General features: G+C 45.6%; 1 protein-coding gene across 1 annotated transcript in view; it reads left to right on the top strand.

Annotated features, from left to right (window-relative positions):
• Positions 1-24,364, top strand: part of ralgps2 (Ral GEF with PH domain and SH3 binding motif 2) — a gene marked incomplete at its 5' end in the record, with an annotated part of 75,320 nt that overhangs the window by 7,947 nt on the left and 43,009 nt on the right. Inside the window, 4 exons of the mRNA XM_080833632.1 lie at positions 11,482-11,565; positions 16,887-16,976; positions 17,165-17,257; positions 20,900-21,026. Coding sequence (XP_080689758.1) covers positions 11,482-11,565; positions 16,887-16,976; positions 17,165-17,257; positions 20,900-21,026 — 394 coding nt within the window. The remainder of the gene's footprint in view (positions 1-11,481; positions 11,566-16,886; positions 16,977-17,164; positions 17,258-20,899; positions 21,027-24,364) is intronic.

Genomic DNA, 24,364 nt, shown 5'->3' on the forward strand with positions numbered 1-24,364 from the left:
TTCTTATTTATTTTTTCCCATTTCTCTCATCTCCATGCACTGTAGAATAGAAAATCATATTTTATGGTCTGTCTTTTGCTCTTTACTGATCATACATGTCGGGCACTTTTGTAAGAACAGTTTTTTTAGCATTGAGACTGAGTCAGGGTGCGCCTGACAAAGAAGTTGAAATAACGCTGCGTCCCTCTGTGCATGTGCCCTCTCTGCGCAGACACACCCTGCTGCATGTTTACTAAGCTGTGTCTATTGGGATGTCAAATAAAGCCTTGTTTGGAAATCAGTTTGGGTCCTTAGTACAAGTTAATCAGAGCTATTGGGTGTAAGAAATCTACTAAATTTGAACCTGAGACGAGAGACTTCTGAGACGTGTAGCCCCCCCCCCAAATCTGATTTTAATAGCCCTGGACTCCAGAGGAAGTCTGGTTCTGCTTAGCTCCTGGGATGCCCTGGGTTCTGATGGGATCAGGCAGGTTCTGAGGTAGAACACGGTGTTCTCTGTCCAGCTGAGCTCCCCAGGCGTTGATCAGAACCATTGAGGGGGGGAGGAGGAGAGTTGTTGGTTATGTATTTTTCTCCCCCTTCTCTCTGAAATGCCTCTGATTCTCTAGTGGCTTTCTCAGTAATGTTTTCCAGCCCCATCTTCGGCTGCCTGCTCGGGGGAAATTAAACAGCATTGTTTTTTTTTTATCCCACAGTTGTGGCAACAGTGTCAACAAGAAGTCTTTTTGGCTTTTGCAGGAGTGAATATCACTTCAATTGCCGTTGTAAACTGCCTGCACCGAAAGACTCCTGCTGTATTTCTAAGCCATTGTTAAACAGACTCTTCTAACGATGTCGCTGACATAACGCATCTGCTAGGCTTTGACGAGGATGATGGCATCCGCCAAAGCGCTGGAGTATAAAGCTTGTCACATAAATCTGTCCGGAGACGAAGTTGAATGTTTGACGAAGCGTACAGTCACAACGCTATGACAACAGTCATAACATTTCTAAGGATGAGGAACTTGGGACATGCTCCTCGTCGCTCATATATTTTACTAGGCATTAACATTTCTGCCCTGGAAAAAATGCTCATCAAAATAACATGCATCTGCTGTGACCCCCATTTCTGGAAAAGTCATTGGATGCATAGATTTATGTAGGCTTAGATGGGAGAGAATAAACTCGTACTCAGACTTGCGCACTTAAGCATGTTCTTGTGGACGTGCAGTCAGTTGCACAGGCTTATACAAGTGAGCTTTAGAATTACTGTAGAACTTCACTCGAACATATACAGATGGGACATGCACAGACTGTGTGGGAGAGACGTCCATAGCTGGTCCAACAAGAACACACACTCATACACACACACACACAATTAGGAGTATTTGAAATCAGACAGAGCTCCTGGCTTTGTAGGGAAATCGAGCTCCTGAGAGCAACCATTAGGAAGCAAAAACACCTGAACACCTGAACACAGACACTCATTCTCACTCTGTCTCTCTTACTGTGCTATTCTAATCCAGCACGTCTGTTCCCTGCAGGATTTCTTCAATCTGTTTTCTGTCTCATACTTTCCCATACTCTGCGTGTGTGCCGGGGTGTGTATGTATGTATGTCCGTGTTTTTAGACCACATTCACATCAGTTCCAGGTTTCCGTGCATGTCTGAGACATTAGAGCCTGACTCAGCAGCGGCGACCAGCCATAGGCTGGTGGGCCGGGCGCCAGCGTCTGATAGGGTCGTTTAAATCATCCCCAGCCCTCCATTGTTCCCTGGCTGTAGCAGGACTCTATTTAAGGACGTCTCCGCCATGCATCATCTCATGATGGAACCCCCCCTCTCAGCCCACTCCCCAAGGTCCCCTTGCTCCTCCATCTCTGAACCAGAACTTATGGAAGATCCCGCTACAGGTGGTCCACCATTCGCTCCTGGTCCAAGATGACCCTGCCGATGCAGAACTTTCGGAGTAGTTGCAGGGTAGTTGAAGAAGACTTCAAGAAGGTTCAACTTGAGGTTACAAACATTTTCAAGTAAGAATAAAGAAAATGCGGGAGGGGATGAGCGCGTTGTGAACTTGTTTGAAAAAGTTTGTCCACAGGGCAATTGTTTTTTTGTTTGTTCCTTCCTTTCTTTTTCCTTTCCTTTGTTGTTTCTTTTCTCTCACCCTCGCAGAAACGCACACAAGCGTTCTTCCGCGCCTGCTGCTGTTCAGCGCAGAGCTCCTTGTTAAGAGAGAAAAAGAGTTAAGTTTTGTAATGTTCTCTGTAAATCAATCGCTTGTGCAGGCCCAGTCAAAGGGAAATAAAATGAAAGCTCAGAAGTGAAAGACGGAACATAATGGTCCTCGGATCGGCGGCTCCTCTGGCTCCCTGCAGCTTTTACTGCTCTGTGAAGGCAGAATAGATACCTCCGTTAAAAGGACAGCTTCCAATTACGTAATTCTCTCTTTAAAAAAAAAAAAAAATGTTCTTCTCTAAGTTTCTTTGAATGCTTGTTGTTGACACAACCCTTGTGTAATAGTAATTATAAGCTTCCTGCTTTTGAGGGTTATGCATGTATAAGACACACACACACACACACACACACACACACACACACACACACACGTAAAAGACAGGCATACACACACACAAGGGAACATTACTCCAACATACACCCACAAGGGTACATTACTCCAACATACACACACACAAGGGTACACTACTCCAACTTATCTCCCTCTGGAACGAAATACTGTTTTCTGATTGGCTAATGGGGTGTACATTAAGTTCGTATAACCGGACACCTTGGACGTAGTCCCAGTAGAAACGTTAAATCGCCGTTCCATATCAATGCTCATGAATGGTTACCATTGACAACCAACGTAACGGTTTTTTTTTCTTCAAAAAACGCACTACTTTCTCTAACGGGAGCACTAGGCTTCAAATCAAGAATTCATCAGGTTATTATGCATATTACATTTCCTAAAGATAAAGGAAATTCTAAATAATAATAATAATAATAATAAAAACATTTTTGGATGTTGTAAACGGGAGATAAGCGGGATAACGGCCTCCGAGCTGTCCAGTTCTACGAAGTTAATGGACTTCTGCGGACCAACACCACTCCGCTCCGCGTCGTGGTGTTCTTTGCCCCGCAGCGTCCATTAACTTCGTAGAACTGTACAGCTCGTCGGCCGTTATCCCTTACATAACACACACACAAAGGTACATTACTCCAACATACATACATACATACACACACACACACACACACACACACACACACACTTTATGGAGTTAGATTAGTTTCGTAATTCACAAACCAACGAAACGCGTTTCAAACCAGCGAAAACGCGAGTCACAAATAAACGAAACGCGATTCACAAATGTATTTCATGTTTCACAAATGTATTTTGTGAATCAAAAATAAATTACACCATGACATTTGTTTGCAACCCGACGAACACGAGTTACAAATCCCTGCATTCGTTCGTGTGGATTTTTGGAACTTTTCTTACGCACGCAGTTTTTCTAAAAGATATTCTCTGCAGCCTATCAGTTCGCTTCTAATTTCAGCCAATCACGTTATGGTCTGTATGTGCACTACAGCCATAGTTATAAGACGGATATTGGCCCGGTCCTGCCTGAGATCACGATGGCATCTGCCCACCAAATGTTAGTGAAATATAGCTTGTTAATTTTATTAAAACGATTATCATACGTGGTTGAATATTCTTCAGAATGGCAGGATCCATGTTTAGTCATTTTAAGTGTTTCCTAGGCTAACGTTTAGCAAGCTAGCTAGTCAATGTCTTAACATAAGCTTGGCCATGATAAAATGGTTAGAGCCTTACTTGCTGCATTCGTTTTCTCTCTAGCCAGGTAACATCTTACATGGGACTTTAATGAACAGATCTTTTAAAACGATTTTTTCCAAAGCAGGGGCTGTCAAGTCAAGTGGAGTCAGCAGCAAGTACTTGTGCAAGCCCTAGCTAGGAATATTTCCCCAATGCCAGAGAGCCGAGCAGCAGAGAGCATAGTTGGGGATGTAGCTATGGCCCCTACCATACCTAATGCCACCAATGCCGACAATACTAGGGTGAGACAGGCTATGAGAAGATAATAAATACACAGTGCACAGAAACACATAAGGTGCTTTAGAATATTAAGGAATATTAGCCTTAATTCAACTGAATGGACCATCCCAGCATTTAGATGTCTGCTATACGTACTTTACGCTCCTGGCACCCAATTTCATTATTTTGAAATGCCACACAATTTAACCATGTAAGATATTACCTTACTAGAGAGAAAACGAATGCATCAAGTGTAGCTCATCATTTTAGCATCGCCATGGTTATGTTAGACATTCAGTGTGTCTCAATGTTACACTTTGCACAGGACCCTGTAATACAGTGTCCTGTAATACAGGGCCCTGACATCTACAGTGCACTCCCCGTCGCTCAGGGGTGCTTTATCAAATAGAACACTTACGTTAAGCACCTGGTGGAAGTGACGGACGCAAATCTGCTTGCGATACCCGCGAAGACTAAATAGCCAGCTATCTAGCATAACTGCCATGCAATTCTAATGGAAATGCTACCTAGCTTGGTATGCTAACTGTCGGTAGCCTATACATCGTGACATCAACCAAAATACTCATGTCACTGGCTTTAATTTGATAATGGCATGTTAGTAGTACATTTAATCAGTACAGTTGTTTAACACTGTCCAATGACTGACATAGCCATCTGTCGTTGAACTGGCCCATTGTAACAAGCGCCTGGAGCATGCCACATGCCCCCGCTCGCCAAGCGATTTAGATGCACCTTTGTCGGACTAGCCCCAGGCGCTGGGTCGGGGAATAGCCCGATAGCTTAGCATAACTGCCATGCAATTCTAATGGTAATGCTACCTAGCTTGGTATGCTAACTCTCGGTAGCCTATACATCGTGAAATCCACCAAAATACTCATGTCACTGGCTTTAATTTGATAATGGTATGTTAGTAGTACATTTAATATCAGTACAGTTTAATTACTGCTGATATTTACATTTACGGTCTGTAGCCTGGTAATCTACAGCCTCTGCCACCGTAGCCACCGTTAACCATCATGTCCGCCATTGTTTTCGTAAAAAAGTGAAAAGCTGGCTTGGGCTCCTCCTGTTCCGTACGTAGCCAAGATGGCGCCCGTTAGGGCGAGTAGTGAGCATCAAATCACACTATTATTTTTGACCGTTTTGGGGGCATCATCCAGGCACTTTCAGTGCTTTGGATTCTGCTGATTTTGTCAGTGTGGCGCCCTAAGCACTGAAAGTCGGGGCTCGAATGGCTCAAGGGGTCGAATTGGGACAGTCATTGACTAGCTAGCTTGCTAAACGTTAGCCTAGGAAACACTTAAAATGACTAAACATGGATCCTGCCATTCTCAAGAATTTTCAACCACGTATGATAATCGTTTTAAAAAAATTAACAAGCTATATTTCACTAACATTTGGTGGGCAGATGCCATTGCCTGTGATCTCAGGCAGGACCGAGCCAATGTCCGTCTTATAACTATGGCTGTAGTGCACATACACACCATAACGTGATTGGCTGAAATTAGAAGAGATCTGATAGGCTGCAGAGAATATCTTTTAGAAAAAAATGCATTTGTGAAACTGCGTGCGTTAGAAAAGTTCCAAAAATCCACACGAACGAATGCAGGGATTTGTAACTCGTGTTTGTCGGGTTGCAAACAAATGTCATGGTGTCATTTATTTGTGAAACATGAAATACATTTGTGAATCGCGTTTCGTTTGTTTGAATCACGTTTCGTTTGTTTGTGACTCGCGTTTCGTTGGTTTGAAACGCGTTTAGTTTGTTTATGAATTATGAAACTAATCTAACTCCATACTACTTCAACATACACACACATACACACACAAGGGTACACTACTCCAACATACATACACACACACACAAGGGTACATTACTCCAAGCAGGGATGCACTGCTCTCGTTTATTTGAACATCCCTTCTTCTACCTGAGCAAGAATATTTTCCTAAGCATTTAATCCCCTGGACCTCCGTTGCGGCGATATGAAAGCACATCCTCCCCAAAATTCTGGACTCTCCCCAACCTCCATTCTCCCAGGTGGCTGAAGTGCACAAAGCCGTGTTTGTTCTCCACACGCACACACACACACGCGCGCACACACACACCCCTCTTGGCTCTATCGGGGCCCTCTGCTCTCAGGAGCAATCTGCGGGCGGCCCCTACCCATCATGGTCAGGGCCTCTGAACAATACGACGATTCACACAGGCGACGGATGGAACGTGCCGATAAGGGAACGGTAAAGCCGCGCTCAGGGCCGTAGATGCGAGGGAATGGTGGGGTCACACCCCCGCCCCCCTCGCTCCTTGTGTGCGTTTGAAGAACAGCGAAAGTGCCTAAACACTGGGCTTTTAATGAGCCGCTGTTTGTCATAGCCTGACAGTTGGACTGACCTTGACCGGAAAGCCTGCACTAAGCTATGGCTTTTGTATTTCTTTCCTTCTTACTTTCCTTCTTTCTGCCTGGCTCTTTCTCTTATTTATCTCGCTCTCTCTGTCACTCAGTGACTAACTCATGCCTGCCTTGCTTGACCTCTGTAAAGAAAGTTTTAGAATTTAACGAAGAAAAATTGGGCTGAGTAGTTGATGTTGACTCCCTCGCTCCAGGTCTGTGACAGTGTTTTGCCTGCACCTACTGTGAGCGGGACTGTCCTGGGGTTTTGTGTGTAACTACCAACACAGCTGGGAATAAGTCTGCGAGTGTGTGTTCACACGTGTGTGAGTGAGGTAACCGTCCTGTGTGTGTGTGTGTGTGTGTGTGTGCGTGTGTGTGTGTGTGTGTGTGTGTGTCCAAGTCCAAGTCCAAGGGAGAGAGATGTTGATGTTTTTCCTTCTCTCTCTCTCTCTCTCTCTATGGGGGCAGAAAGTCTGTGTGTGCAGAGAGTTTGCCCAATCATGCCCACGTGCGCTTGTGTGTTTTAAATTCCTCTCCATCATCCCAGCCGTATCAAGCCAATTTCCCCGTAGGTGCTAATGATCCGTGCCTGAGCAGCTCTAGGTGTGGGGCTGTAATAGAGGCCTCTTTGTCTGGGCAGTTTGATTGCCTTACCCTGCTCCTACCGCTGCTGCTTTACCAGAACCATGACAGCCATTTACCAGAAACTAGCCCAGTCTGTGGTCAGACACCCTGCCATGGAGCATCTCAGTCTGGCCCCCATTATCAAGAGCCCTGGGGAGAGAGAGATGGGAACTTGTGTGTGTGTGTGTGTGTGTGTGTGTGTGTGTGTGTGTGTGTGTTGAGAGAGTTTTGAGTGGCAGGCACAGTGAGTTGTAGGTAAAACCGGGGTTGTTACAATAGTTTAATTAAATCAGTCTCATAAAATTTAATAATCATTAATTTTAGTAATTAATATTTAATAATTAATTTACTGTAATGATGAAAACTCTAGCTGTACCACTATGCTACAGTCTTAGTATAATATTACAACACTAACGTATTACAATTAAAATACAAGTCTATAACACTTCATGGATAACTAGACAAGTGAAGGCAATCAAGAGTATCTGGTTGGCGTAAAATGGCTTTCAGTGGAATATTGGAACAATAACAGGCAAGACAATTGTTTAAGTAAAAGTAAACAATTTATTAAAAGTAACAAAAGGTAATTAATGGTCAATAATGAATCAGGTATAATCACTTAAACACTGGAGTAAAACAATTGAGTAAGGCACAAAGTGGAATTGGGGATGAGGTAGATTGTCTCCGGAATGCAGAGGAGGAGGCGTTAGCTTCCCGTCTCTGTCTGTGTGTGTGTGTGTGCGTGTGTGTGTGTGTGTGTGAGAGAGAGAGGGTGCGTGCGTGTGTGAGTGGGTGCGTGTGTGGGTATGCGCAGTTGCGAGTTAACGCGGTCGCGCGCTCAATGGAGAGATGGGGAGAAGTGAGAAGGAGACTATGCGCATGCGCACAGGTGATAAGCAGCTAAAGAGCGTGATATGAAGGATGCGCAGACACAAATTAACTTTGGCTGCGGGACCGAAATCTGAGCTCTTTGTTTCTTACGCGCCAACTTCGTTGGGGGAAGGGGCGCAGAGTAAATAATGTTTAACAAAGGAATTTCTTGTCTTAAGGACTAAATCTAAGCTAGGCCTTAATTTAACACAAGATATTCCACAACACTGAAATCACGATGTGCGTGTGTGTCTGTTCAGGTGGTGATGCAAAAGAGAGTTAGGGAGAGAGAGAGAGAGAGATAGACGTGCATGCACTATCTAATTAAAAGCAATAGAACCAAGCAAGATTATAAACGGTCAAAGACCGTGTAGATTGTGAATTTAAGGTTGCATTTAAATCTCAATGAAACAAAATAACAATACTTCTCACATAGATTAAAACATACATATAAAACTAAATTCTGCCCAGATATTTAGCCTTACTTCGATCGCTCTTGCGTAGCGACCAAGATGTTTTCTGCCGGGTTTCCGTTGAGCAGCGCGGAGCACAGGCTTCGTGGAATGTCCCGGGGCCTTCTGCTTCTTCTCGTCAGATGAAGCCCTCGGACGGCCTTGAGGTCGTCAGTGGAGAAGGAGGATGAATGGTCGTCGACATTGAATGGATGAGAAGGGAGCCGGTCGCCTCGCTCGTATTCAAACAAAACTGCTGGGCTGCAGTATATAGTACTATCGATATAAACTCAGGTTGCAACTAAACGATTTCAAATAGTTTAGAACTTTGATCAGAAGTTCTGAAGGCTATGATTCGTCGTGTCGTCCTTTGTCCTGAAGAAGAATTCTTTAGAGGGTTTGGTATCTCTATTTTGAATGGTAGTTACGATGAAAGACCAAACGAGAGAGAGTGAATTTGAGGCTTGCCGCTGTTTATATGGGGAAAACGCGTCATTCTTTTTACCACCTTTGCCGTGACCATACAGAGCATGAGAAGAGTAGATAAGGGAATTGAAGAGATAAGGGAACTCTGGGAAATGAAGTCTGTGGTGTAATGTAGTCTATAGTGTGACCACCTACAGAGTGCCAAAGTGTTTGGAGACCTGTGTAAAATAACACACTCCGTACGTGTGTGTGTGTGTGTGTGTGTGTGTGTGTGTGTGTGTGTGTAAGAGAGAGTGTGTGTGGGAGAGAGTGATTCATCAGTGTCAGGCAGTGTCTGTAGATTGCAGATCTTCTGATCTTGTCACTGAGTGCAGTTCTTTAATGTGGCTTTTCTGATGATTAGAGGGTCTCTCTCTCTCTCCCTCTATCTCTCCTTCTATTACTCTCTGAGTACTGAAGTCTTCCGCGCTCCCCACTGGAGCCCTGTGTAAATCTGCTTCCTAGATTTGTATGTGGTGACTCTGGCATTCAAGAAATGTTGTACTTTTGGCAAGTAAATGATGACGAAGAGACTGGAAAGGATTTGAGGTTTGACATTGATGGGTAAGAGGGAGGAAGGGAGCGACAAACACGAAATCAGGTCGCACTATGATGTGGAACTTTATGAAGATACCATGGTATCGGTAGATGGCATTTTCTCTGTCTCTCTCTCTCTCTCTCACACACTCTCTCTCTCTCTCTCTCACACTCTCTCTCTCTCTCTCTCTCTCTCTCTCGCTCTCTCTCTCTCTCTCTCAATGACAGAAATAAATCGATACAGCTTCAGGGTCGATGCGGCATTCAGCACCAAAAAACAAAGAAACGCTTACAACCAAACCCCCCCCCCCCCATTCGCAATTTCTTCACTCTTTTTGAAAAGATGGCATTTTGAAAGCTGCATTTCAGTTGAATTCTGAATACCCGAGCCACAAAAGCAACACCGTCTCTCGTGTTGGACAAGTCTGCCTTTCATGTGTCGGGGAAGAGAAGAGATAAAAGTGAGAGCAAGGGGTAAATGATGCTGGAAGGAAGGCAGAATTGGGTACCGTTCGCTGGAGCTGATGATGCCACATTCCTGTAACTCTGGCAACCCTCTTGATCAATCTATACGCTTTGTTGTCTAAATATTTATTGAACGCAGCTCTGCATTTATACGAGTTCTTCTTCTTTTGCGGTACACTGCTATTAGTGAAAACTGTAGATGTCTATTTAGATGGGCGTGACCCCCTTTGCAAACAAACTTTCAGCACCTAAACTCCAAAAACTTTTATGAGGTCGTTATTGTGAATGAGAGCTCCGGATTCCTCTCACACTGGTACACAGTTGGGGTGCGGAAGGACCGTAGGGAAAGCGGAATGCAAAACCGAACTTCGCCGCGACCCCACTATCTCATAACGATAACTGGAATCGCTGTCAATCACCTGGCCGCTCTGTGACGCCAGGTTCTGGGTTCGTGTGAGAGGCTGTGGAGCGGTGCCAGAGATCTGGACTCGGATAAGACCGAGTCGGTGCATCGCTCCAAAGCTGCACAGCGTGGGCCGTAAGCGGTTATGACGAGGGGAATAAAACAGTCCGATTATTCATCCCTCCCACCCCTGGCTATGAACATTGATTGATTTGTAGGTGTTGGCTTTAGTGTTGTCAGGCATATGAGAGGATGGCCAACACCCTCGGAAGATTAAGATCTGGTGTGCGCGTGTGTGTGTTTGTGTATGTGTGTCCCCTGTGTGGAGTTTTGCGGTCACTCTGACCCAGAAGTGGAGAGATGCCAGTAGGGAGATGTACTGGGCTGGTTCTGGCGCTTGGCTGCCGCTCTGCTCTGGTGCTGCTGCTGCTTCTCCTCTGAGAGACTGTCTGTCTGTCTGTCTGTCTGTCTGTCTGTCTGTCTGTCTCTGTCTGTCCCCCGCATCCTCCTTGGGCTGCACTGACCAGACACGCACCACACAGAGCGCCACGTTCATGCCGAGTTTGTCTTGGCCATTCTGTCAGACTGCATCACTTTCTCTCACACACACACACAAAAGCACATTGTGTCTATGTATATCATATGAAATCTGCTATATAAATAAACTTGAACACACACACACACACACACTCACTCACACTCACAATGTTACTGTGTTCACTACTCCCTCAGTTGCAGTGTCTCCACATGCACTGATTTACTAAGGTCTGTTTTAACTTCATACATGATCTAACAGACTCCACCACCAAAGCAACTTGTGTGTGTTTGTCTGTGTGCGTGTGCGTGTGCGTGTGCGTGTGTGCGTGCGCTGCGTGCGTGTAGTTAGTTATAGAAATGACATGAGGCCTGTGTACTTGTGTAGCTCTAGGGGATGTGTCTGCCTCGAGATGGATTGAGCGCCGGCCTCTGCAGTGTGTTCTACTCTAATGGCTTTTGTTACATAAAGAGATCCTGGGGTAAATTGTCAGTAAAATATGAATATAAATATGCTTATTAACCAGAGCTGACACTTTAACACGGCCAATAAATCACCCAGGATCATCCAGCTCTAGTTGCCCATTAGGAGAGAGACAATGAATTCCTACAGGCTAATGCAAAGAGTCTGTTTTGTCTCCGTGTGTGTGTGTGTGTGTGTGTGTGTGTGTCATGCAGGAGCTGTCGAGCTGCGGCTGGAACAAGAAAGAGAAGCATAGCTCTTCACCCAATGTTGTGGCCTTCACCCGCAGGTTCAACCAGGTAACACAAATAATCCATCAATAAACACACACGTTTACAAGTGCATGCACATGCATGTATACAGAATTGCATTTTCTTTTGAATAGTGAAGAGTTTAGCATCCTAGTTTATTATGTTGGCAAACACATGTGCACGTACGAACACACACACACACACACACACACACACACACACACACACACACACACAGTTCCAGAATGTCCTTTCTGTTTCTATTCAGTATTTATTTGAAATGGCTGAGATATGCTCTCAGTGTCACTGATTTATCACCTTGGCAGTACAGTTTTTTTTGGGGGGGGAAAACCATGTCATGCCATAACTCATTGCCATGGCAACAGTGGGTGTATAGCTCTGTCCACACAGACTGATCCGTCTCAGTTGTTCAAGGTTAGACGGACAGGTTGCAGAGTTCTGGGCAACTTCCTGCTCATTTAACAGACATTTTGTCTCTTAACAGCCACAGATAATCGGAGGCATTTTAGTGCTTTGTCTTAAAAGAGGGAAGAAAAGGGGAGGGAGGGAGAGAGATAGTACGAGAGAGAGAGGAAAAAAAAGAAGAGCGCTGATGTCCCAGGGGAGCTTTTTACCCCAACAGAAAGGGAGATGCAATGAATATAAATGGTCTGTCCTTAGCTGGCCCTATCCCTTTATCTGTGTGTGAGTGTGTGTGTGTGTTGGTGTAGGGGTGTACGTGCGTGTGCGTGTGTGTGTGTGTGTGTGTGTCTAGAGGTGTACGTGCGTGTGTGTGTGTGTACACATTTCCTGATGTTACCCGTTTTTGCCATCAGTTTACTGCGCCAATGATGTGTTGGCAGCACACCAGCCTTTTGATCTACATCACACACACACGCAAATTACGCTACACCTTTTAAATGGTCTACAAAGTCCTCCAGTGTAAATATGAGGATATCTATGAGGAATGTGTTTCTGTGGAAAGTTTCCTCATATATATATATATATATATATATATATATATATATATTTATAAATATATATCGCCCCACACACACACTCACACACACACAAATGTGTGCAGCCAACACAAATGTGCTTTATGAATAATTGGAAGTGGAATGGCAAGTACAAAAAGTTCTTTTTGGACCCCTCAACATCAGCGTCTCCCTGCTCCCTCTCTTGTGTGATGTCTTTTATTGTCATCATCATCATCATCTGTAGTTAGGAGGGCTGCCATCCAGTCTACTGTCAGACACTCTAGTCTTTGTGGGCCTTGTTTTTGGATGTAGCCTATGTGCGTTTAACTTCGGCATCGGCAGTGGACTGTGCAGCTGTCAATGGCCAGCATTTTAAGGGTTAGGTTCATGTTAGCAGTAGCAGAAGCTATAGGATGTTATCAATGCCAAACCCAGGTACATGTACGTGCAAATAGTAAAATGGCAAAATGCTTTTATGGGAGTGCATGGCTTTGAAAGAACTCTACAAAGTTTGTGTAGGCTTATCTCCACAGGTCCATCTATAAACATCCTAAATCATAGATGCCTCCTGTTTAGACTTGCATGGTGTGTGTGCGTGCGCGTGCGCATGTAGTGTATGTTAGCTAGTCTGGATGTTTGCCATTGTGAGTTAGGATTTGTAATGGGGGGTATAGCCTAATGTATACAGCTCTAAGGGGTTTTATTAGCCAAGCTCTTAGCTTCTGTCAGTTTTATATTGTATGAGACCCACACATAGTCACAAGCCTCTCTTCCGAAGTGTGTGTGTGTGCGTGTGTGTGTGCACACTTCTGTGGCTGAGGTCCTAGGTTCCTGTCTGGTTTATTGTTATTTTTCACTCAAAGCTTTTAACAGGGAAGTTTTATGTGACCATTAATAGAGCAGTAAAAGGATTCTACCTTTTACTCCTCAGGTTCCTGTGGTGTCCTTTGCGTTCCTGTGGTGTTCATTGGTGTTTGTGTGTGTGGATGTTTGTGTGGGTGTTGTTTAATTGTTTGTGTTTGTGTTTTGTGCTTGTATGCCTACAACTGCATTTGAAGCCAGTTTTCTTCTAAAACTTGTCCTATCACACTCACTTGTAATCCCTCTAGTCATAAGGACAGGAAAACAAAACACCTATCTCTTTCTCCCTCCCCCCTCTCGCTTTCTCTCACTCACTCACGTGGCTAGCAAGAAAATGTTCAGAGTTAGTAGTCAGCTATGCTTTTTCAATCATTGTAGCCAGCTTACAAACCAGCTTACCCTGAGCTGACTGACCCCAGGCCAGTGACACGCACCCACACAACCACACACGCCCAAGGGTAAACAAAATTGAATATTGCCAGTAGGTGAGAACGTGTCTGACACAGACAATCTCCTGGCATGTGCTACATGTGTGAAAAGGCAACTCTGTGGAGTTCACATGAGAAGACTGCTCCACTAAGTCACTTTCATCAGCCATGTTGCTCAGTGACAGATGTTGCAAATAAGGAGCCATTTGCAGGTCTCTCTCCCAGCCCATATTTGCATATGCACCTCAGGCTGTTTTCTCCTCATTCTGGTGATGTTGATCTCCAAAAACGTATTTCTCATTCTCCCTCTCTCTCTCATTAAACCTAATAGACCATTGTTTACGCTGCAAGAACAATATATTTGTGGCTTCAAAGGCTGGGTGTGGGTTGGTGAGGGTTACATTCCAGGTGCGAGGCAGACCACGGCGGAGTGCATTTACGGTATCCCCCAGGCCCAGGCTGCAGCCTCGGCCCCAGTGTCCTCTCCTCTCATCTCTCCTCCAGTTACGTCAACCCCTCTCCCAACACTTTATACGAGAGACTGCAGCTTTTACGAGTGTGCACCGCTCTTACGGAAACACCTGTGGTAAAATGATCTAATGCGATCACATATAATATGTGTGTGTGTGTGTGTGACCTCGCAGAGCCCCCGTGTATAAGGGGGTGAACACGTGTACCCCGGCACCCCCCGTGTTCTGGCAAGCTGAGCAGCGCTGGAATTCTCATCATGGCAACGCTGCTACCTGGAACGGCTCGGAACCCTCCGGAACACGAGGGTCCTAGATTTCCATTCTGTACCTTACTTACGGATAAGCACACAACACAGCCAGGACATGCCATTAGATCAGGGAGGGAGGGAAGGACTGAGGCGGGAAGGGGGGTGGTTGGAGTGGAAAGACGCTAAGTGTTTGAATGAGGCCAGCTCAGCCACAGTTGCGTAACATCAGTGTTCCAGAAGCGTTTATCTTCTATCTCCACTTCTTTTCCCCCCATTCTCTCTGTCTCTCTTCCTGACCCAGGCAGGGCCGTGTCTGGGAAGTGGTGATTAGCACAGAACTGTCAGTCCAGGCCCTGCACCTCTGGCCCAGTATGACGGGGCTAGGAGAGCCTGCGCTTGGCAACATAGCTGCAGTGTCTAGGGGTGGATAAAAAAACAAGCTGGAAGCCTATTTTTGTGGAACTTTAACAAATCAAAATAAATGCCTGACAACTAACCTACACGCTCGTCCCATGTGAGAGGACACTAACCTACACGCTCGTCCCATGTGAGAGGACACTAACCTACACGCTCGTCCCATGTGAGAGGACACTAACCTACACGCTCGTCCCATGTGAGAGGACACTAACCTACACGCTCGTCCCATGTGAGAGGACACTAACCTACACGCTCGTCCCATGTGAGAGGACACTAACCTACACGCTCGTCCCATGTGAGAGGACACTCACCTACACGCTCGTCCCTTGTGAGAGGACACTCACCTACACGCTCGTCCCTTGTGAGAGGACACTCACCTACACGCTCGTCCCATGTAAGAGGACACTAACTAGGGGTGTCACGATACCAAAAATTCAGTAGTCGGTACCAATACCAGTAAAATAACACGATTCTCGATACCAAGTTTCTGTCTCTCTATTTCTGATCTCTAACCTATCTCTGTCTGAGTGATGTTCCGGCCCCTCTCTCATCATCATGCCCAGGCTCATTAGTCATGCCTCTGCTCATTTCTGCTGATTAGTCTCTTAATGGTCTAGTCAGGAGATGAGGCTGATTCCCCCCCCAGCACTGAGGTGCTAGACTCAGCCCCCACAGCGGAAGCCCTCCACACACACCAGTCACACTCCACTCCAGATAGTGCAAACCCTCCAGAAAGTTTCAAGAAGGCTGCTGTGCTCCATTAAGGGCCTCACCTTCTCGGAACTTTGGGTGTTAAGATGACAGACAAGGAGAAAAATCTGAAGTGAGCTGTAGACCATATTCCGCAACTTGTCAATAATGCAAAGCGCGGAACAGATCATCTATCTTTCTCTTTCTCACACTCACACACTCACACACTCACACACTCACACACTCACACACTCACACACTCACACACTCACACACTCACACACACACACATTGTCTGGATCCACTCATTCCGCTGGCATCGGCCGTGAAGATCTTGGTTTCTCAGCGAGCGCTGGTGCTTATGCAGTATTGATGGGTAGTTTGTCATGTTGGAAATGCTGAGCTGTGAAGAGTAAGCATTCTGTGCTGATGACGGGGTATAACTAATTAATCAAAAAACAATCAGCACACACATCCACAATAATACACCACTCTACTGCACACAAGCGCGCACATACATACACACACACACACACACACACACACACACACACACACACACACACACACACACACAATGAGAGAGTGAGCTAGTAAGAGAACACACACACACTGACTGGGCAGGATGTACAGTAATACATTGTAGTCTTTTTAGTTTGCTTTTGGGAAAGCTGATTTGTCCCTTTTTTCTCCATGCCATTTCTCTGGCTTGTCAAACCATAGTAGGGCCGTTTCTCCCTCCCCCCACCCCCCCACCCCCCAACCATCCAGAAGAGGTTATTATTCTGGCCAATCTGCCCTCGTTTGGGAAGGGTAACCCTATCCGCCTGGCCATGGCCAGAGTAAGCACTTTGGCTTATTTATTAATAATCCAGCCCGTAGCTGATGGAAAGAGACAGCCCATGGTGGATGAGAGTGGAACATTTCATGTAACCAGTGTTGGATGGTAATGAGGGTGCTTTGTCACTGTGCACACACTTTTTTTAAGAAGCCGGTTTGCCCCAGACCCCTTCTGTGTGTGCAGGAAAGCGCTTCGTGTTTTTATTTGAGGGTTAATGGGCCTGTCAAAGGTGCTTGTTTGAGGGGCTGCATTAGGTGGGTGTTTCATAAAGAGGTTAACGGCGTGTACTGTGCTTTTATTGAGTTTTTGCCGTGCGGCTAATGGTATGTTGAAGTGGTTATTGTGAACTTTTTATGAGTGTAGGGAGGTCTATGGTATGTTTTGCAGTGGGTTATTGGGTGTTTAATCTGCGTGCGTGTGTGTGTGTGTTCCAGACAAGTTTCTGGGTCGTACGGGAGATCCTTCACGCCCAGACATTGAAGATAAGGGCCGAAGTGTTGAGTCACTACATCAGGACTGCAAAGGTAAAACGTGTGTGTGTTTGTGTTTGTGTGTGTGTGTGTGTGTGTGTGTGTGTGTGTGTGTGTGTGTGTGTGTGTGTGTGTGTGTGTGTGTGTGTGTGTGTGTGTGTGTGTGTGTGTGTGTGTGCGTGCATTATACTCACCATAACCATGTTTGTGTCCGCTCATGGAGTGCACTTCTATGCTTACAGAAACTGTGTGACATTAACAACCTGCACGCGGTAATGGCAGTGGTTTCCGGCCTGCAGAGCGCGCCCATCTTCAGACTCTCCAAGACCTGGGCTGTGAGTACTCACCCTTGCCAGATCCACCCTACACCTGCACCAGATCTCAGCCATATCGCAGCCACATCTCAGCCAGTCAGCTGCTATCTAAAAATCCAAGCATTATTTTTTTTTTTTGTATTAATATTATTATATTATAATTCTGAAGCCCACCAGCCAGAGGCTCATCTCTTTTGTCGACTTCACTTTCAGTTCCATTTCCTTTCAGCGGCTTTTATTGCCCTGTCTAATGCTCTAATTTATATCCCTCTTGCTGTTCCGTTATTCCAGCTTCCTCCATGAAATGATCCTACTGTATTGGACCTCTGGCTTATAGGCGCCTGTGTTTTGAATCAAGACCTCTTTCTTTTCTTTTTATCTTCTCCCCCTCACTGACTCCACTATCCCTGCTACCCTCTGTCTTCTCCCTGTCGAGAGCTAGTCTCTCTTTTACAAACCAGCTTCTCTGTGCATTGATGCATTGGAGTTTGAGACTGTGGGCTTAATCAGATCTTGGACAGACAGAGAGATGAAGGCAGGAAGGAAGGAGCCCTCTCGGGTGTGTGGAACGACGGCAGTGTGGCTTCTGACATTAATGAGGCCTCATTATGATGGACTGATGTAATGGAGGACAGAGAAAGCGAGAGAATGAGGAAAGCGAGAGAGACGGAAAAGGCTTCTCTGTTTTCGGAAAAAGAAAAATAACAGTAGCAGTCATTATTCCCCTTCCATCAACCTCTAGAAGCCTCTAGGCTATTCCGCAGTAAAAATCCTATTCTGTGCCTCTATAAACCAGACACCTGTTTCAGTTGCAGACGAGCGCTGGGACACCCCGTCCTCTCACGCCAGTGAATGAATGCGATTTATTATGAGAGCACTCAGTATAAAATGCCTCTGTGCGTTTATAGGGGAATTCATTTTCTTCCCACTTAAATGGTCAATTAAGTGCCATTTTTTGCCCCATTTGCACAGTACTGATACAGAAGCACAATTCAGCTGTTAGCATCCATTTGAGCGCTAATGTGTATGTAAAATGCATTTTGCGTTTATAGAGGGAATAATTTTCTTTCCACTTAAGTTGTCAGAACGTAGTGTTGTTTATGGCGAATCTCATGTGGTGCTTACACAGAGTGCAATTTAAGCATCTGAAATGTAATGGCGTAAGTGAAGAATTGAGTTCTGCTGCTGTTGCGTGTCATATACATTTTCACCTGGTTGTTACCTGGAGAGGAATTTAATGTGTATGGCCCACGGGTCTGAATGAATCGCAGATATTCTTTTTATTGACGTCCCCCGTCTCTGGGTGTTGCAGCTTGGCTGGAGTAGCGGCTGTCAGTCAGAGAGCCAGCTAGATGAGTGACCCGCGCCTCAAGGTCTGATTCACTTACTGTTATGATAACAGCAGCTGTGCACAGTCAAAAAATCTCCGCTCCTGTCGCTCAGGACTTCTAGTCCTCCATCACACACACACACACACACACACACACACACACACACACACACACACACACACACATACATCGTTTCATCAATGAAGCGCTGATATTAATAGCATTTGGATAAGCCTTTGGCCTTTTCTTTAGTGGTTTCACAGTTTGTTTCAGTGACCTTTGTTTTCCAATTAGTTTTTCCCTGGACAGTCCTGTGTCCCGAAAATTATGTCTCTTCCCATATTTCCGCTTTCCTTAATAATTCCCATTAAACTTAATAAGGAGGTTAAGACCAATTCAATAATTGTTATGAGAACACAGTTTACACAATTACCCGAAGATTGAGACAATATACCGCGCAGGGGTGTGCACCTGCTAGAGTTTAATTAGCATTTGTCTAGCTTTCCATTTTTTACAATGCCAATCTTGGAACAGTGCCACAATTTCCACTAGCGGCAGAAATATATTACAAGCATTCCATTTGAAAACAGGGCGAAATCTGGTCAACCTCAAAGTTTTCGATTTTTAACATCTCTCTCTATTTATGGTTAAATATATACAGCCGCGGAAAAAATTAAGAGACCACTTCAAATTTATCAGTTTCTCTGGTTTTACTATTTATTGGTATGTGTTAAAGTAAAATGTACATTTTTTTCAAGCAGCTCGGCTTCTTTTCATGGCTTGTGACCATCCATCTTCCTCTTGATAGATGGATGGTCACAAGCCATGAAAAAAAGCCGAGCTGCTTGAATTCTTGCGCCAGGAGTAGCATAAAGTCACCCAACGGCAATGTGAAAGACTGGTGGAGAGCATGCCAAGACACATGAAAGTTGTGATTTTAAATCAAGGTTATTCCACCAAATATTGATTTCTGAACTCTTCCTAAGTTAAAGCATTAGTATTGTGTAGTTTAAAAATGAATATGAGCTTGTTTTCTTTGCATTATTCGAGATCTGAAGACACTGCATCTTTTTTGCTATTTTGACCAATTGTCATTTTTCTGCAAATAAATTATCTAAATGACAATATTTTTATTTGAAATTTGGTAGGAATGTTGCCAGTAGGTTATAGAATAAAACCAAAATGTACATTTTACTTTAACACATACCAATAAATAGTAAAACCAGAGAAACTGATCATTTTGAAGTGGTCTCTTATTTTTTTCCGCGGCTGTATATTTATATATATATGGTTGATTTAAAATTTCATATCCCATTCATATCTATATTGAATCGGAATCGAATCAAAATTGATTAAATTGAATCTTAAGCTTGTGAATCTCAACGGCTCAAATCAGGGCATCTGTGCCAATACCCATCCCTAATACACACACACACACACACACACACACACACACACACACACACACACACACAAACCCCCTCCCTGCAAACACACAGATACATAAAGTGAATCACAGATGCACAAAGTTAAACAAACAGGAAAAACACACACACGCACGTATGCAAGCATGCATTGATACCCATATACATACATTCATACAGACACACAGACACACACACACACACACACACACAGACGTTCACACACATTCTCCTGTTCTCCCAGTGCTCTTGGTCTCTGAACGCCTGTCTGTCCACAGCAGGACCAAAACAGCATTTTTCTGCCCTTACCTAACTGGAATCTTTGCATCCGGCCGCCAAGAATTCACACTCACTCGCTCGCTCTCCTCTTTAGCAGAATGAAAAATCAGACACGCTCTTTGTCCTCCATCCCTCCCTCCCTCACTCTCTCGACCCTCCACAAGCAGTCCTGTGTGGTGTCCAGGCCCAGGCCAACAGACCGTGGTGCAGAGCATGTTGTGTTTGGATGGAAAGTGGACGTGTTGATGTCTCGGGGGGTGGTGGGATAGGGGTTGGGGATGGAAGGGGTGGGTGGAAAGGGGTTAATTAAGGTAACATCAGGCTTGGCGCAGGAGAGAAGAGCGTCATCTCCCCTCAGCTGATTTTCCAGCAGTGAGCGATCGAGTAAGCGAGTGCAGGCAGAAAGGGAGACATGCTTTTATCACCTGTGTTTTTCAGCCCTCTTTAAATCTCCCGTAATGGCCGAGTCACTAGGAGGAGAAGGAATTGAGAATAAATATGGTACCGCCTGTGGCTTGAGGATGTGTTGCACATGGACGTGTGTGTGTGTGTGTGTGTGTGTGTGTGTGTGTGTGTGTGTGTGGGTGGTCGTTCATGGGGACTAACACCTGTGTTCTCATGTGATTCAGTTGCTGAGCCGCAAGGACAGGGCTGCGTTTGAGAGGCTGGAGTACCTGATGGCTAAAGAGGACAACTACAAGCGTCTGAGGGACTACATCAGCAGCCAGAGCATGTGCTCCTGCATCCCCTACCTGGGTGAGTGCCCTCATCTCCTACCCTTTAAACCCACAAGGAATAAGTACCCTAATACCCTCACATTCCAAATCTTCAAACACTTATTCTCGTAGGGAGAGAGTATCCTAAGCCCCCATGCAAACAAACACGCCCTCCTCAAACTTGGTTCCTCTATTGTTTTGAGCACACAAAGTACCCATACCCTCCTACCCGTCTCCCCTTCCAACCACATCGTCCATCTCAGCCACTTCCTGGGTCTTTGGCCTCCAGCGCAAAACTCCTCTCTCTCACACCACGGCCCACTTTGACACACTTTGCTGAGCAGGTACCAGTAAAACACACAGAGGTCAGTGCTGAGGTTAGGCCTACTTCAGAGAGGAGAGGGAGTGGATAGAGTTGAGTTGAGCAAGGGTAATGCCCGTGTGCCTCTCTGAAGGTGCAGAGAATCTTCTCGGGCAGTGACCACAGGTCTCTAACTAAGAGAGAATGTGTGTGTGTGCCTTTTTGCCATGTTTTGAGGTGCGGATGTCTCATACAGACCGCCCAGAAGTGTGCTAAAGCCCTTAATGGCGGCAAATAAATAACAGAATGTGAGTAAAAAACACTCCAATTAGAGACATCGCACCGAAGTGTGAAATGAAGGACGGTGTGGGTGTGGGTGTGGGAGGGAGGGAGGAGAAGAAGACATGCAGGATGAGCTGGAGTAGGGTTTTATCTTATTTCACTTTGTTGTACTCCACAGACCCATAAGTCTCTGTAGCCACTCAACCGTATCAACGATTGCTCTCAGCCGTCACTCCTCTGGCTGGTAAAAGGCAAAGTGATTTACACCTCCCATAGCTCTCTCTTCCTCCTTGTCACTCTCTCTCATTTTTCCCACTCTTCTCTCTATCCCCTATCTCGCGCTCTCTCTTCATGTCTCTCCCTCTCTCTTTCTTTCTTTCTCTCTCTCTCTCTCTTTCTCTCTTGTCCAGCCTAGACACAGGGACCTGTGCTTGGAGGGTTGCGGGGTAAACAGCGGGCTTAAGGAGAGCTCGTAAACCATCGAGGCGTTCGCCTTTTTTGTTCTCTTGGCTTTTTCTGTCCGAATTGGCAGCACAAAATGTGTCTTCTGTCAGCAGGAACAAAGCATTAGGGATCCCCCAGATGAGTCGCTCAGGGAAAAACTGGGCCATCCATCTCTCTCGCACTCTACGTCTGTCTGTGTGTCTCTGTCTGGCTGTCTGTCTGTGTACGTGTTAGGATGCTTAGGGATGTTATGTTATTCCGTTTTTTTCCCCCCTTATTATTAGAATCCACTCAAAATTGCCTGCAAAGTCCTGTGCTTTGTTTTCTTTCTGGGAAAGGGTGATTTTCCTTGTACGCCTCAGTGCCTTGTGGCCCCCAACCCCAGTCAGCCGTTTCAATGTGCGTGCATTTATCTGGCGGACGACCCAACTTCTGTGAAACAGAGAGGAGAGAGGGATTGAGAAAAAGGGAGAGAAAGAGGGGAGAGAGGGGGAGGAAAAACAACAACAACACGATGAACACCTCAAAGCCAGCCTGCTGAGAGCATGCAGGGAGACACTCCTTAAAGTGGCTTTTTCACACACTTGCTCTCGCCCTCACGCTGCCCTCCCTCCCTTCTCTCTTTCACTCTCTCTGTCTCTCCGTTGCACTGTTCATCTCCATCTCTCTCCTTTCAGCCCTCTCCACTCTGTATCTCTCTCTCTCTTACCATCTGCTTCAGTTTTAGGTGCCTCTCTTTCTCTTGCCCTCTCCCTGTCTTCCTCTCTTTATCTCCCCCCCGCTGTAGTCTTTCGTAAACAGGCTGCTCTTGCAGGCCTCCGGGTCGTAACTGCAAAAGCAAAGCAAAACGAATGCGGGTGAAACGTTATCACAGAGCAGCTGCACCGGCCCCCAAGAGCCATGAAATCACAACCAGCCCGAAACAGGCACCAGCCGACAAGAGAGGACACACAGCTGTAGACAGCAGAGAGAGCGAGAGAGAAGGAGGGAGGGAGAGAGAGAGAGAGAGAGGTAGGTGACAGAGGGAGAGAGGGGAAGAGAAAGAGAGCGAGAGAGGGAAGAGAGAGGAGGATGAGTTTGGAATGACTGCGGTCGTGGAAACGTATGTGGTAATGGTTGCTCTCCTCCTTTCATCTCTCTCACCCCCTCTCCCTCCATCCTTCCTGTGGTCTTATTCCATCTCTTACGAGTCGAAAAACATGTAAAAACCGCGTAACAATGCTCAAAAAGCTGGAGAAAACGATCGTCTCGCACTAATGTCAATTCACATATTCCCATTCCAATCAGGATTCTTCATGCAGTGTACATAGGGCTCTGAGTCAGAGAAAGCGAGAGAAAGAGAGAGAGATCGGGAAAGAAAGAGAGAGAAAAAGAGATGGAGAAAGAGAGAGAGAGAGAGAGAGTGCGTGTGCGCTTGCGTGTGTGTATGCGCACGCACACATCTGTGTGTGTATGTGTGTATGAAGCAAACTGTCTGGATGGCTCCCAGGCCCCTTTGGCAGGTTGGGGGGAAAATGCTGCACTGTTGTACTAAAGCAGATCTGAAACGCATTAGAACTCTGTCATTCACTCCTGCTATAAATCTCCTGTGTTCCCTCAGAGAGGAGGACAGGAGCGGATAACCTGGCTTGGAGGAGTGTATATGTATGCATGCATGCATGTACATATGGATGTATGTGTGTGTGTGTGTGTGTGTGTGTGTGTGTGTGTGTGTGTGTGTGTGCGTTGAAAGGGTTGGGGAATGTGGCTGGCTTGTCTCTGTGTGCTTCTTACTCACACTCTCAGCTTCTAGAATTCCCCACACCGCAAAGTTTGAACTTTGACCCCCCCTGTTCTGCGGTCTGGACTTGTTGTTAGTTTAAATGTTGAAAGTCAAACTTAATATGAAATGCAGCTGTGTCTGCAGTTATGGTGAGTGCAAAGTCCAGATTCATAATATCAAGGGATGTATACTTTGTGTGAAACAGTAGGTGATGGTGGTGTGTCTGTGTGTAAGAAAGATGGAAAGAGAGGGAGGATAAACATATATGGACGTGTTGTGTAATATCGTCTTTGCATATGTACTATTTATGGTCTGATCCCTAGGGGGCAAAGGACCAGTTAAGGTTTTTAGAGGACATATTAGAGAAGTACATGGGCAGAGAGGGAAAGCCTTTAGTGTCAAGATGGAGGGAGATGCAGGGAACCGAGTAAGCTCCAGACATCCGTGGTGTAAGTTTCTCCTTGCTCAAAATACCAAACTGGACCGAAGTGCAGTGCAGAGGGAGGGGAGCTTAGCTGAGGCTGGAGGTGTGTGTGTGTGTGTGTGTGTGATGGAAAAAGTTGCAGCAAAGCCCAGCAGGCAGGGTAAC

The sequence above is a fragment of the Sprattus sprattus genome, assembly GCF_963457725.1.
Source record: "Sprattus sprattus genome assembly, chromosome: 2".
In the NCBI taxonomy this organism is placed as follows: domain Eukaryota; kingdom Metazoa; phylum Chordata; class Actinopteri; order Clupeiformes; family Clupeidae; genus Sprattus; species Sprattus sprattus.